This window comes from Salmo salar, chromosome 06, assembly GCF_965601325.2.
Source record: "Salmo salar chromosome 06, fSalSal1, whole genome shotgun sequence".
Classification (NCBI taxonomy): Eukaryota; Metazoa; Chordata; class Actinopteri; order Salmoniformes; family Salmonidae; genus Salmo; species Salmo salar.
Genome location: NC_138296.1, coordinates 5,285,301 through 5,298,400, shown reverse-complemented (window position 1 = coordinate 5,298,400; position 13,100 = coordinate 5,285,301). Strand labels below are relative to the sequence as shown.

General features: G+C 45.2%; 1 protein-coding gene across 3 annotated transcripts in view; it reads right to left on the bottom strand.

The window, feature by feature from the left end:
- Positions 1 to 185: 185 nt before the first annotated feature.
- LOC106594960 (cytosolic endo-beta-N-acetylglucosaminidase) overlaps positions 186 to 13,100 on the bottom strand; it is a 30,023-nt gene continuing 17,108 nt past the window's right edge. For 2 of the 3 annotated variants that reach the window (XM_045719613.2, XM_045719614.2), the window contains exons 6-14: positions 12,599 to 12,747; positions 11,906 to 12,077; positions 11,607 to 11,713; positions 11,115 to 11,226; positions 8,276 to 8,460; positions 7,957 to 8,099; positions 4,381 to 4,480; positions 3,902 to 4,013; positions 186 to 942 (exon numbers count right to left, since the gene is read on the bottom strand). In XM_045719613.2, coding sequence (XP_045575569.1) covers positions 559 to 942; positions 3,902 to 4,013; positions 4,381 to 4,480; positions 7,957 to 8,099; positions 8,276 to 8,460; positions 11,115 to 11,226; positions 11,607 to 11,713; positions 11,906 to 12,077; positions 12,599 to 12,747 — 1,464 coding nt within the window. In that variant the 3' untranslated portion in view covers positions 186 to 558. Of the gene's footprint in view, positions 943 to 3,901; positions 4,014 to 4,177; positions 4,257 to 4,380; positions 4,481 to 7,956; positions 8,100 to 8,275; positions 8,461 to 11,114; positions 11,227 to 11,606; positions 11,714 to 11,905; positions 12,078 to 12,598; positions 12,748 to 13,100 lie in introns of those variants that run through there. The other variant, XM_045719615.2, reaches the window with a different exon arrangement.

The following is a 13,100-nucleotide window of genomic DNA, read 5'->3' as shown; positions in this document are numbered from 1 at the left end:
GTTTTCTAGATGAAAGTATACGTAGCGTGTAGTTAACGTGTGCATGCTTTTTTCCTTAGAAAAAACAAAAGGGGGTGTGTCACTTCCTGCCACATCCTCTGTGGAAATCCGTAATGGAGGGGCGCAGCCTCCTTCCTTCTCCGATTAACGTATTGACACACTCCTGGACCACTTATCGGTTTCTGGGTCACGGAGGACTCGCAGAGAGGAAGGGCTTTTGCCCAATTGGGGAGTGTCTCTCTCTATGTATTGGGGGGGGGGGAGTCTATGTACTGCTTGAAGTATCCTTCCCTTGCTCTGCACCCAGAAGACAATGGACTGCGTTCTGGCTTACTCACACCTGTCCAGTCCTGCTTGCGTACTGAATCAGGTTATCACTGACTGGACAGGAGACAGGAAGTGTTGTGGAGTAGCAAGTCCAGTAGTACATCCCAAATGGCACCCTATTCCCTATATAGTGCACTACATTGGCCAGAGCCCTATGGGTCCATGTAGTGCACTATATAGGGAATAGGGTTCCATTTGAGACAGCCAGTACGTTGCTACCCTTTTAGTGTCTTATGATTGGTCCGTCCTCTCCTCAGTATAACTGAGACTCCTCCTCCCCCATTGGGACTCAGGAACACGGAACCCCTCCCTGGACACGGGTTCCACCACCAGTTCTAGAAGACCTGGAGGTTCTGGGACCGCCAGCTCGGTCACCCGGAACAAGGGGCAGTAGGCTCGGCCAATCAGGGCCAGCTTGCCAGATGGGATCCGGGGGTCTGGACCCCTCAGCCGGCGCCAGTACACCAGGAAGTGGCGTACGAGTTGGGCAGGGTAGTGCCAGCGCAGGGTGGCGTTGAGATTAAGTTTACTGGCGCCCCTCAGCCACACCACGTCATAGATACACACACTCTGGACTGGGAGGGGAGGAACGGAGAGGGACTCAGCATCCAGGATCTGGGGGGGAGAGATGAGGGAGACAAAGGAAAGATAAAGACAGACATCGTCTAAGAAACACAGATAAACAAATCAGTCACTTTTATAAATGATTGAAATGTACAAACAATTACATTACTTATACTGAACAAAAATATAAATTCAACAATTAAAGATTTTACTGAGTTGAAATAAATCAATTCATTAGGCCCTAATCTATGGATTTCACATGACTAGGAATACAGGTATGCATCTGTTGGTCACATATACACTACATATACAAAAGTATGTGGACACCCCTTCAAATTAGTGGATTCAGCTATTTCAGTCACACCCATTGCTGACTCTGGTGTATAAAATCTAGCACTCAGCCATGCAATCTCCATAGGAAAAACACTGGCAGTAGAATGGCCTGTACTGAATAGCTCAGTGACTTTCAACGTGGCACCGTCATAGGATGCCACCTTTCCAATCATGTCAGTCTGCCCTGCTAGAGCTGTCCCGGTCAACTGTAAGTGCTGTCATTGTGAAGTGAAAATGTCTAGGAGCGACAACGGCTCAGCCTTAAAGTGGTAGGCCACACATGCTCACAGAACGGCACCGCCAAGTGCCGAAGCGCATAGCACGTAAAAATCTTATCCTCGGTTGCAACACTCACTACAGTGTTTCAAACTGGCTCTGGAAGCAACGTCAGTACAAGAACTTTGTCAGGAGCTTCATGAAATGGGTTTCCATGGCCGAGCAGCCGCACACAAGCCTAAGATCACCATGCGCAAAGGCAAGCGTCACCTGGAGTGGTGTAAAGCTCGCCGCCATTGGACTCTGGAGCAGTAAACGCGTTCTCTGGAGTGATGAATCACGCTTCACCATGGGGCGGCAGGTAGCCTAGGTGTTAGAGCGTTGGACTTGGACCGAAAGGTTGCAAGATCGAATCCCCGAGCTGACAAGGTCAAAATCTGTCGTTCTGCCCTTGAACAAGGCAGTTGTTCCTAGGCTGTCATTGAAAATAAGAATTTGTTCTTAACTGACTTGCCTAGTTAAATAAAGGTAAAAAAAAAAAAAAAAAATCTAAGTCTGGTGGATGAATCTAGTTTTGGCAGATGCCAGGAGAATGCTACCTTCCCCAATGCACAGTGCCAAATGTAAAGTTTGGTGGAGGAGGAATAATGGTCTGGGGCTGTTTTTCATGGTTCGGGCTCGGCCCCTTAGTTCCAGTGTAGGGAAATCTTAACGCTCTAGACGATTCTGTGCTTTCAACTTTGTGGCAACAGTTTGGGGAAGGCCCTTTCCTGTTTCTGAAAGACAATGCCCCGGTGCACAAAGCCAGGTCCATACAGAAATGGTATGTTGAGATCGGTGTGGAAGAACTTGACTGGCCTGCACATAGCTCTGACCTCAACCCCATCAAACACCTTTGGAATGAATTGGAACGCCGATTGCGAGCCAGGCCTAATCACCCAACATCAGTGCCCAACCTCAATAATGCTCTTGTGGCTGAATGGAAGCAAGTCCCTGCAGCAATGTTCCAACATCTAGTGGACAGCCTTCCCAGAAGAGTGGAGGCTGTTATAGCAGCAAAGGTGGGACCAACTCCATATTAATGCCCATGATTTTGGAATGAGATGTTGGACGAGCAGGTGTCCACATACACTACATGACCAAAAGTATCTTGACAGACTGTATCATATAATTTGACCACATCAGTGCATTTGTTACAATAATAATCCATATAAAGTCCAGTCAATTGTTAAATTTGATGCACGTGTGAAACTTAAACATTTGTTAAAACACTATAAAAGACAGAATGGGAAATCTAATGAGAGATGGCTGATCTTGCCCTGTTTGAGGATTTACACACTCTACATTTAGCAGACCGGTTTTTAGAGACCGGTGGGACTTTTTTTTCCAGAAAGTACAGATTGGCTCATCAGATATTGTTTCCCAAAACCAATCTTATAAGATTATTGAGGATTTAAGAGCTACTTTAGAAAGGCAAACACATGCCATTCCGGTGCACATCCAAGTGCTTTCCACCCTTGGGGGTTTGGCAACGAGCACTTTCACCGGGAACTTGCCGATCGGCATCTCCCAGCCCTCGATGAGCCGACGTTTCAGATGCAATCATCAGCTAAACAAACAGGTTGAAGTCAAGAGGGGTTTCTTTTCCATCAGGCTTCCCAAATACCAACAGAGAACTAGACAGCCCCCACATCGCCATTAAAAGCACCATCCCAAAACGAGTTCATCTACTGTATGTGAACAGGAAATGCTTCCTCTCTTAATGTTGCTGAATGTGGTGGCCAGGTGGAAAGAACGGCTCGTTCATTCTGCAGAACAACAGTGTTGCTGCTGAATGTGGTGGAAAGAACGACTCGTTCATTCTGCAGAACAACAGTGTCGGCCTACTACGTCTACAGGAGAGAGCTGTTGAGGATGGATGGCTTTACTGGTGAGTGTTGCCTAGCTACTCATTTGAAGTATATTTGTCATTTGCTAAAGCAACTTGAATTGTCCTAATGGTCCTGTCTTTGTAGCTATGTTGTCATTTTTACAGGTCAAACCACAACTGAGCGAGTCCAATCAAACATTGTGGTTGTACTCAACCTCTGACACTATGCACCTCTGTTTCAGTCTCTGGTTGTGTCGTTGTACTTCCTGGTACGGCGTTGTGAATTCCCCACAGGCTTTAAAGGGAAGATTGACCATAGAGGTGTTTTGAAATGCAAATAGCCAAGGTCATGCACGAGCACTGAGGCAGAGAACAATTGGTATTTATCAACGGTTATATCCTACCGGTGTGCCTATAACGCTCATAGGATTGTTCGATAAATCACACTTTTTTTCTATGCCTACGAACATTCTAAATTCCATATTTTAGAACGGTTTCTAAACAATATTGATAAAATGAGGCCCCAGGCCTAAGAGTCTGGGACAGATATCATTCTGGTGACGGGTAAGGTAAGGTCTCTCTCTCTCTCACCATAATCTCTCCGACCCGGCATTTAAAGGGTGTGTCCTTATCTCCTCCATCACGCTGCACGCTCACACACACATCCCTCAGAGTACAGCCCTGCAGCTCCAACTGGGAACACCTAACACACACACACACGTTATTACAAACAGTATTACTAGCCTATATCACACACACACACACATCCCTCAGAGTACAGCCCTGCAGCTCCAACTGGGAACACCTAACACACACACACACGTTATTACAAACAGTATTACTAGCCTATATCACACACACACGTTATTACAAACAGTATTACTAGCCTATATCACACACACACACATCCCTCAGAGCACAGCCCTGCAGCTCCAACTGGGAACACCTAACACACACACACACACGTTATTACAAACAGTATTACTAGCCTATATCACACACACACACATCCCTCAGAGCACAGCCCTGCAGCTCCAACTGGGAACACACACACACAGAGGTCTTCTTACCTGACAGTCCATCCGTCTGGGTTCCACTGTCCACAGCTCTGAGAGAACTGTCTCACCAACTGGTGGTCCTCTGTTAAAGCAGCAGTCTCAACACTGCTGGCTACACACACACACACACACACACACACACACACACACACACACACACACACACACACACACACACACACACACACACACACACACACACACACATCAATAATAATACAACACATTACAACTCCTGTGTGTGATATGACTGACTCACTAGGTATATCCTGAACTGTGTGATATGACTCACTAGGTATATCCTGAACTGTGTGATATGACTCACTAGGTATATCCTGAACTGTGTGATATGACTCACTAGGTATATCCTGAACTGTGTGATATGACTGACTCACTAGGTATATCCTGAACTGTGTGATATGACTCACTAGGTATATCCTGAACTGTGTGTGATATGACTCACTAGGTATATCCTGAACTGTGTGATATGACTCACTAGGTATATCCTGAACTGTGTGTGATATGACTCACTAGGTATATCCTGAACTGTGTGTGATATGACTGACTCACTAGGTATATCCTGAACTGTGTGATATGACTCACTAGGTATATCCTGAACTGTGTGTGATATGACTGACTCACTAGGTATATCCTGAACTGTGTGTGATATGACTCACTAGGTATATCCTGAAGTGTGTGATATGACTCACTAGGTATATCCTGAACTGTGTGATATGACTCACTAGGTATATCCTGAACTGTGTGTGATATGACTGACTCACTAGGTATATCCTGAACTGTGTGTGATATGACTCACTAGGTATATCCTGAACTGTGTGTGATATGACTGACTCACTAGGTATATCCTGAAGTGTGTGTGATATGACTCACTAGGTATATCCTGAAGTGTGTGTGATATGACTCACTAGGTATATCCTGAAGTGTGTGTGATATGACTCACTAGGTATATCCTGAAGTGTGTGATATGACTCACTAGGTATATCCTGAAGTGTGTGATATGACTGACTCACTAGGTATATCCTGAACTGTGTGTGATATGACTGACTCACTAGGTATATCCTGAACTGTGTGATATGACTCACTAGGTATATCCTGAACTGTGTGTGATATGACTGACTCACTAGGTATATCCTGAACTGTGTGTGATATGACTCACTAGGTATATCCTGAACTGTGTGTGATATGACTGACTCACTAGGTATATCCTGAACTGTGTGTGATATGACTCACTAGGTATATCCTGAAGTGTGTGATATGACTCACTAGGTATATCCTGAACTGTGTGATATGACTCACTAGGTATATCCTGAACTGTGTGTGATATGACTGACTCACTAGGTATATCCTGAACTGTGTGTGATATGACTCACTAGGTATATCCTGAACTGTGTGTGATATGACTCACTAGGTATATCCTGAAGTGTGTGATATGACTCACTAGGTATATCCTGAACTGTGTGTGATATGACTCACTAGGTATATCCTGAACTGTGTGTGATATGACTCACTAGGTATATCCTGAACTGTGTGTGATATGACTGACTCACTAGGTATATCCTGAACTGTGTGTGATATGACTCACTAGGTATATCCTGAAGTGTGTGATATGACTCACAAGGTATATCCTGAACTGTGTGTGATATGACTCACTAGGTATATCCTGAACTGTGTGTGATATGACTCACTAGGTATATCCTGAACTGTGTGTGATATGACTCACTAGGTATATCCTGAACTGTGTGATATGACTGACTCACTAGGTATATCCTGAACTGTGTGTGATATGACTCACTAGGTATATCCTGAACTGTGTGTGATATGACTCACTAGGTATATCCTGAACTGTGTGATATGACTGACTCACTAGGTATATCCTGAACTGTGTGTGATATGACTCACTAGGTATATCCTGAACTGTGTGATATGACTCACTAGGTATATCCTGAACTGTGTGTGATATGACTCACAAGGTATATCCTGAAGTGTGTGTGATATGACTCACTAGGTATATCCTGAACTGTGTGTGATATGACTCACAAGGTATATCCTGAACTGTGTGTGATATGACTCACTAGGTATATCCTGAACTGTGTGTGATATGACTCACTAGGTATATCCTGAAGTGTGTGTGATATGACTCACTAGGTATATCCTGAACTGTGTGATATGACTGACTCACTAGGTATATCCTGAACTGTGTGTGATATGACTCACTAGGTATATCCTGAACTGTGTGATATGACTCACTAGGTATATCCTGAACTGTGTGTGATATGACTCACAAGGTATATCCTGAAGTGTGTGTGATATGACTCACTAGGTATATCCTGAACTGTGTGTGATATGACTCACTAGGTATATCCTGGACTGTGTGATATGACTGACTCACTAGGTATATCCTGAACTGTGTGTGATATGACTCACTAGGTATATCCTGAACTGTGTGTGATATGACTCACTAGGTATATCCTGAACTGTGTGATATGACTGACTCACTAGGTATATCCACTAGGTATATCCTGAACTGTGTGTGATATGACTCACTAGGTATATCCTGAACTGTGTGTGATATGACTCACTAGGTATATCCTGAACTGTGTGTGATATGACTCACTAGGTATATCCTGAACTGTGTGTGATATGACTCACTAGGTATATCCTGAACTGTGTGTGATATGACTCACTAGGTATATCCTGAACTGTGTGATATGACTGACTCACTAGGTATATCCTGAACTGTGTATGATATGACTGACTCACTAGGTATATCCTGAACTGTGTGTGAGATATTACTCACTAGGTATATCCTGAACTGTGTGTGATATGACTCACAAGGTATATCCTGAAGTGTGTGTGATATGACTCACAAGGTATATCCTGAACTGTGTGTGATATGACTCACTAGGTATATCCTGAAGTGTGTGTGATATGACTCACTAGGTATATCCTGAACTGTGTGATATGACTGACTCACTAGGTATATCCTGAACTGTGTGTGATATGACTCACTAGGTATATCCTGAACTGTGTGATATGACTCACTAGGTATATCCTGAACTGTGTGATATGACTGACTCACTAGGTATATCCTGAACTGTGTGTGATATGACTCACTAGGTATATCCTGAACTGTGTGATATGACTGACTCACTAGGTATATTCTGAACTGTGTGTGATATGACTCACTAGGTATATCCTGAACTGTGTGTGATATGACTCACTAGGTATATCCTGAACTGTGTGTGATATGACTCACTAGGTATATCCTGAACTGTGTGTGATATGACTCACAAGGTATATCCTGAACTGTGTGAGATATGACTCACTAGGTATATCCTGAACTGTGTGTGATATGACTCACTAGGTATATCCTGAACTGTGTGAGATATGACTCACTAGGTATATCCTGAACTGTGTGTGATATGACTCACTAGGTATATCCTGAACTGTGTGATATGACTCACTAGGTATATCCTGAACTGTGTGTGATATGACTAACTAGGTATATCCTGAACTGTGTGATATGACTCACTAGGTATATCCTGAACTGTGTGTGATATGACTCACTAGGTATATCCTGAACACCTCTGAGTGTGCAGAGTGTAGCATCAGCAGTCTTTAACTCCAGAGAGACAGTGACCCCAGGAGACGGCTTATAGATCAGAGACACAAAGACCCTGGAGGATAGAGGCACCTGGAGAGAAAAGATCCTGGGAGGGGAGAGAGGAGATGGGAAAAGAGAGGGAGCGAGGGAAAGAGAGGAAACGAGTGGAAGGGGAAGAGGGAGAAGGGAAGAGAGAGAGGGGCCATAGCATTTGAATCCTTAAAGCTGTAAGAGGAATATACTAGCCCTCATGAACGCACACTCCCCTACACACTGCCCTACCTGGCGCAGACTTTAGACAGCATGGAGGGTAGGACGCCCTCTACGAGCAGAGAGCTGCCCCCGCTCCAAGCATCTTCAGGGCAGCCCTGGGTCCTCAGCCAGCCCTCCCCCTCAAGGGTCTCTTTGTAGTATAGGGGTTGCAGCTCCTGGGCATCCAGGTTGAACCAGCTACGATCCACCTCACGCTACACAACCCAGCAGACAGACACACAGGACAGATCAGAGGGTAACTACAGGACACAAATAGGACAGAAACCCATTCAGTGATACATATTGCAGTACAATGCATTCCAAAGAAGACCCAGATCCTTGTTGTTACTAGTAGTGTGACAGTCATGGCATTTTGGATGCCGATAATTGGGCAGCCAAATGACCGCAGTCTCCGTAATAACCGCTGAACACATTTTCTCCCTTCCTCCTCTCCTAACTGCATGTGCTGCCATAGAAATAAAATGAATAGAACAGGCATCCCCATTCAAGTCAATGATGGCATAATGGGTGGACTGGCAGCCATTGTGAGTGTTCCCATAGGAGCAAAGCAGGAAGTATACCCATCAATATGTGCTGTGATTTGTTGATACAACTCAACTGACAAATACATTACATTGCATGAGCCACATCAGTTAACATCATTTGAATGAAAATTCTACATTATCATGGAAAGTACTGCATCACAATACCCAGGCAGCCATGGTGGGGGCAATTTTATGAATATTATCGACCGGCAGGTGATTGGTTGAGCCTTCTTGAGTGTGTGACATCACTATGAGCCTTACCGAAACATGGCGGACAATTTCTCTTGCCTCGGATCTGAAACCAGTATTAACCACCAACTTCAATGGCAGTTCACATACATTTAAAATACAAATATTACATTCCTGCTCTCCAATAGCATTGTCGCAGAGGAGGGCTTGCTAGCTAGCTTCAGTGTTTGAGTCATAGCTTAGCTAGCTAGCGAATGCTAATTTGCGACGTTAACTAGGCTCGGGAGCTCATGGGGACATATGCTTCAGCCAGGAGCCAGCGGGTTAGATATGATTCAACTGGCTACTTGTTTGTTTTCAGCCAAATATGTTCTCATAGCTAGTTTATCCAGCGACCACCGCATTTAGAAGGATAGCTACTGACTGAAATGTAGCTAGCATTCTGGCTCACACTGGACGTGCAGTAGCCAACTAGTTAGTTAGCTAGCTAATCGTGGATGCCAAAATACACAACTCTTTAGACTTGGGAGCTCATGGGAACACAGGCTACCTAGAAATGATCCCACCACGAGCAACAATAACTGGCGACTAGGTTATTTTCAGACAAATAGTTTAGTTTAACTTAGTTTATCCACTGACCAGCGCATTTAGGAGGGTAGATAATTATTTCAATGTAGCTAGCTAGATCACTGACCAGGCAGTAGCCACTAACTAATTGTGGACGCATGACCTATCCTTTGATACATTTGGGTTAACTTGCTCATATCAAGGAACGCATACAGACCGTTTGTGGAAAGGTAAAAATAACAATTATAGATTGGTAGTGTTGGGTTTTATTTCACTTATTAGATGTGATGCATTACCATTTACAGTAGATGTAGGCCTAAGTATGAACGGACTGTAATGCACTAAGAGGTTTATATTGTATCAACATAGATTGAGCAACATATAATAGACATGACTAACGGGAGGGGCTGATAGAATGGAAGATAGCTGTAGCACAAAAGCAGAAACTGTAGCATAGAAACAGGCACTGTCCTTGAGTGTCTGACTCTCGGTTACACACACGAAGATAAGCTAGAAGACAACTATGCCTGGCAACAAAGATGCGTCTAGAGGCTGGGACCAGCCTGCACGCCAACGATAGGCTGGAGTAAGTCTAAACCACACCCAAGCCTCTACTATGACAGGCCCTCAGGGAGAGGGAACTACGTCTGTCAAGAAGTATTTAAGGAAGAACTTATGATGTCATTTCAGTTCTCTGTCTGCCCTGCGTGGTGTTACAGGGAGCCCGTATATACGAACTTCATATTTACCATTTAAATGTTTGCTTCATTAAATACATAACTAAAGGAATTATATTGAGTTAAGTGTTTTATTCCAATACCAGATTGAATTGACGCAACTCGACAGTAGCTAGCTGGTGAGACTGTAATTTATTAGCTGAAGCTGGGTTTGACGAGTCGTTCGGTCAATGCTAACTGCTCATAGCTGTGGTGCGAACTAGCCAACCAGGCGGCTGTGTAGAGCACCTGTGTGACATCACACACTCCAATAAGGCTCAACCAATCACCCAACTGGTTCTACGTCGACACTCATGAATAGTCATGAAATGTTGTGTACCCATGAGTTTACCCGTCAAATTGCCAAGGTCAGAGGTTCCAAGACCATTTCTGTTCATTGTTCACAACAACACCTTGCAGATTTCAACAAGGGGCAACAAAGTTTCATCACTTTGTTAAAGAGTCCATGTTTTTGTAGAAACGGACTCAAATCGTACGAATGCCCGGTCGTCCCATCTTCAGTCCTGCTTCTTCAACGGTTATGACAGTTATTTTATTTTCATGACGGTCTTCATCCATAACCGTCAGTTACACAGTAATTGTGCCTGCCCTAGTTGTTATCCAGATGGTGGGTAGACTTGGGACCCCCTGGTGGGTCATTGTCATGCTACTGGGCCATGGTCTAAGAGACTATTTTGGAGGGTAACATGAAAGTTGTATAGGCTTAAGATGGGTCAGTGTTGAAAACGTTCTGGGAACTAGGGATGTAGATCAGGTGGAAGAGGAGAGGAGGTTCTGATAAGAGGTGCTGCTGTCTGTTTAGAGAGGCTGTTCTCTCTCTCACTCACTCACCTGTCCCCTCCAGTAGAGGCTGGTCCCTGCACCCTGGCAGAAGGAGGAGACGAAAGGGAGGGGCGACGAGGGCCGGTGGACATACAGGAAGTCAGACAGGAGAGACCAGAACCTGCACACAGGAAACAGGATGTGACATTGTAGGATATGACATAGGAGGGTCACTTCGACTGTGGCTAATGCTACGTGTGGTATGAGTGAGCGCTTTTATAAGATAGACTATATCTTCTATTTTATTAGTTTATTCAACACGGTCCAGGGACCATGTATAACAAACATGGCACCAGATATTAGCACCAGATGTTAGCACCAGATGTTAGCACCAGATGTTAGCTACATGCCTCATACTCATCTACAGTCCTTAGATAGACAGCATAACTTCATATTTCCCAGAGGCACTTACAGTGTGGCGTTCGATACAACATCCCACTGCATCAGACAAATCCCCTAAACAACCACGGCACTACATTACACAGTGGAAGTTCATCTCACCTGTCCTGTTCCTTCCTGAAGTCAGTCTTGTCTGGGATGGACTCGTACACCCAGCCTGGAGCAAAGATGGCCGTAGAGAAGTCATGTTTACGAATCATCTCCAGAGCCTGAAGGGGGAGAGAGAGAGACTGATGTTTATATATTGTTACGAGCACACACACACACACACACACACACACCACCATAATAAACTCCACTTCTTTAAGAAGACACACACACGTGTACCTGTGACTAAGCACTGACACCCACACCCTACCCTCCTCCCACCATCTCCCGACCCTCCCCCTCCCAGTTCTAACCTTATTAGTCTCCAGCTTCCCTCCCACCACCTCTCCCCTGGCGAACACGTCCACCCCAACAAAGATGTCCGCCAGCCGGCCCTGAGCAGCTGAGTAGGCCTTCATTCTCTCCAGGCTCTGCTCTGTCCAGTTATAGTTGGTGAAGATACCATCACACGCTGAGAAAAACACTCTGAGAGAAGGGGGGAGTGGAGAGAGAGAGAGAGAGAGAGAGGTGAAGGGGGGAGTGGAGAGAGAGAGAGAGAGGTGAAGGGGGGAGTGGAGAGAGAGAGAGATTTGAAGGGGGAGTGGAGAGAGAGAGAGAGAGAGGTGAAGGGGGAGTGGAGAGAGAGAGAGAGAGGTGAAGGGGGGAGTGGAGAGAGAGAGAGGTGAAGGGAGGAGTGGAGAGAGAGAGGTGAAGGGGGGAGTGGAGAGAGAGGTGAAGGGGGAGTGGAGAGAGAGAGAGGTGAAGGGGGGTGTGGAGAGAGAGGTGAAGGGGGGAGTGGAGAGAGAGGTGAAGGGGGGAGTGGAGAGAGAGGTGAAGGGGGAGTGGAGAGAGAGAGAGGTGAAGGGGGGAGTGGAGAGAGAGGTGAAGGGGGGAGTGGAGAGAGAGGTGTAAAATATCTCCTTATCTTCCCTATACACATTTTTCACTCCCTCCCCCCTCTCCTTTCCTGTCCCCCCTCCCTCACCTCCTCTCCCCCGTCCACCTACCTGTTGGATGGGTTGAGTTCATTCTGCCATTTGAGCTGTCCGTTCTCCAGGACAGAGTCATACCACAACACCATACTACCAGGGACTCTCTCATGCATCTGGTCAGTCAGATAACGTAGAAACAGAGGAGTGTTCTTCACAGCAGTCTCCTAATTACACGGGAGGAGACGGAGGGCAGAGTACATACATGTTATCAATCATCAACGTGTTTCCCAAATGGCCCCCTCTGTCCTCTAGTCCACTACTTTAGACCAGGACCCATTAAGGCTGCACTGTTGTCATATTGTATGTGTCAGACCAATGTGTTCATAGCACAGTAATAGATGTCAGTATACTGTAGAACAGCAGATAACAGGGAGACTATAGGTCTGAAGGACTTTTCATTGTTGACGTTCTGGGTTCAGCACAGCGTGCAGACAACTCATGAGCTAATTATTGCTGTTTCTACCATATTGCTTTAACCTGTACACTCCTTTCAGAAGTAAACACGTGTCTACAGGTG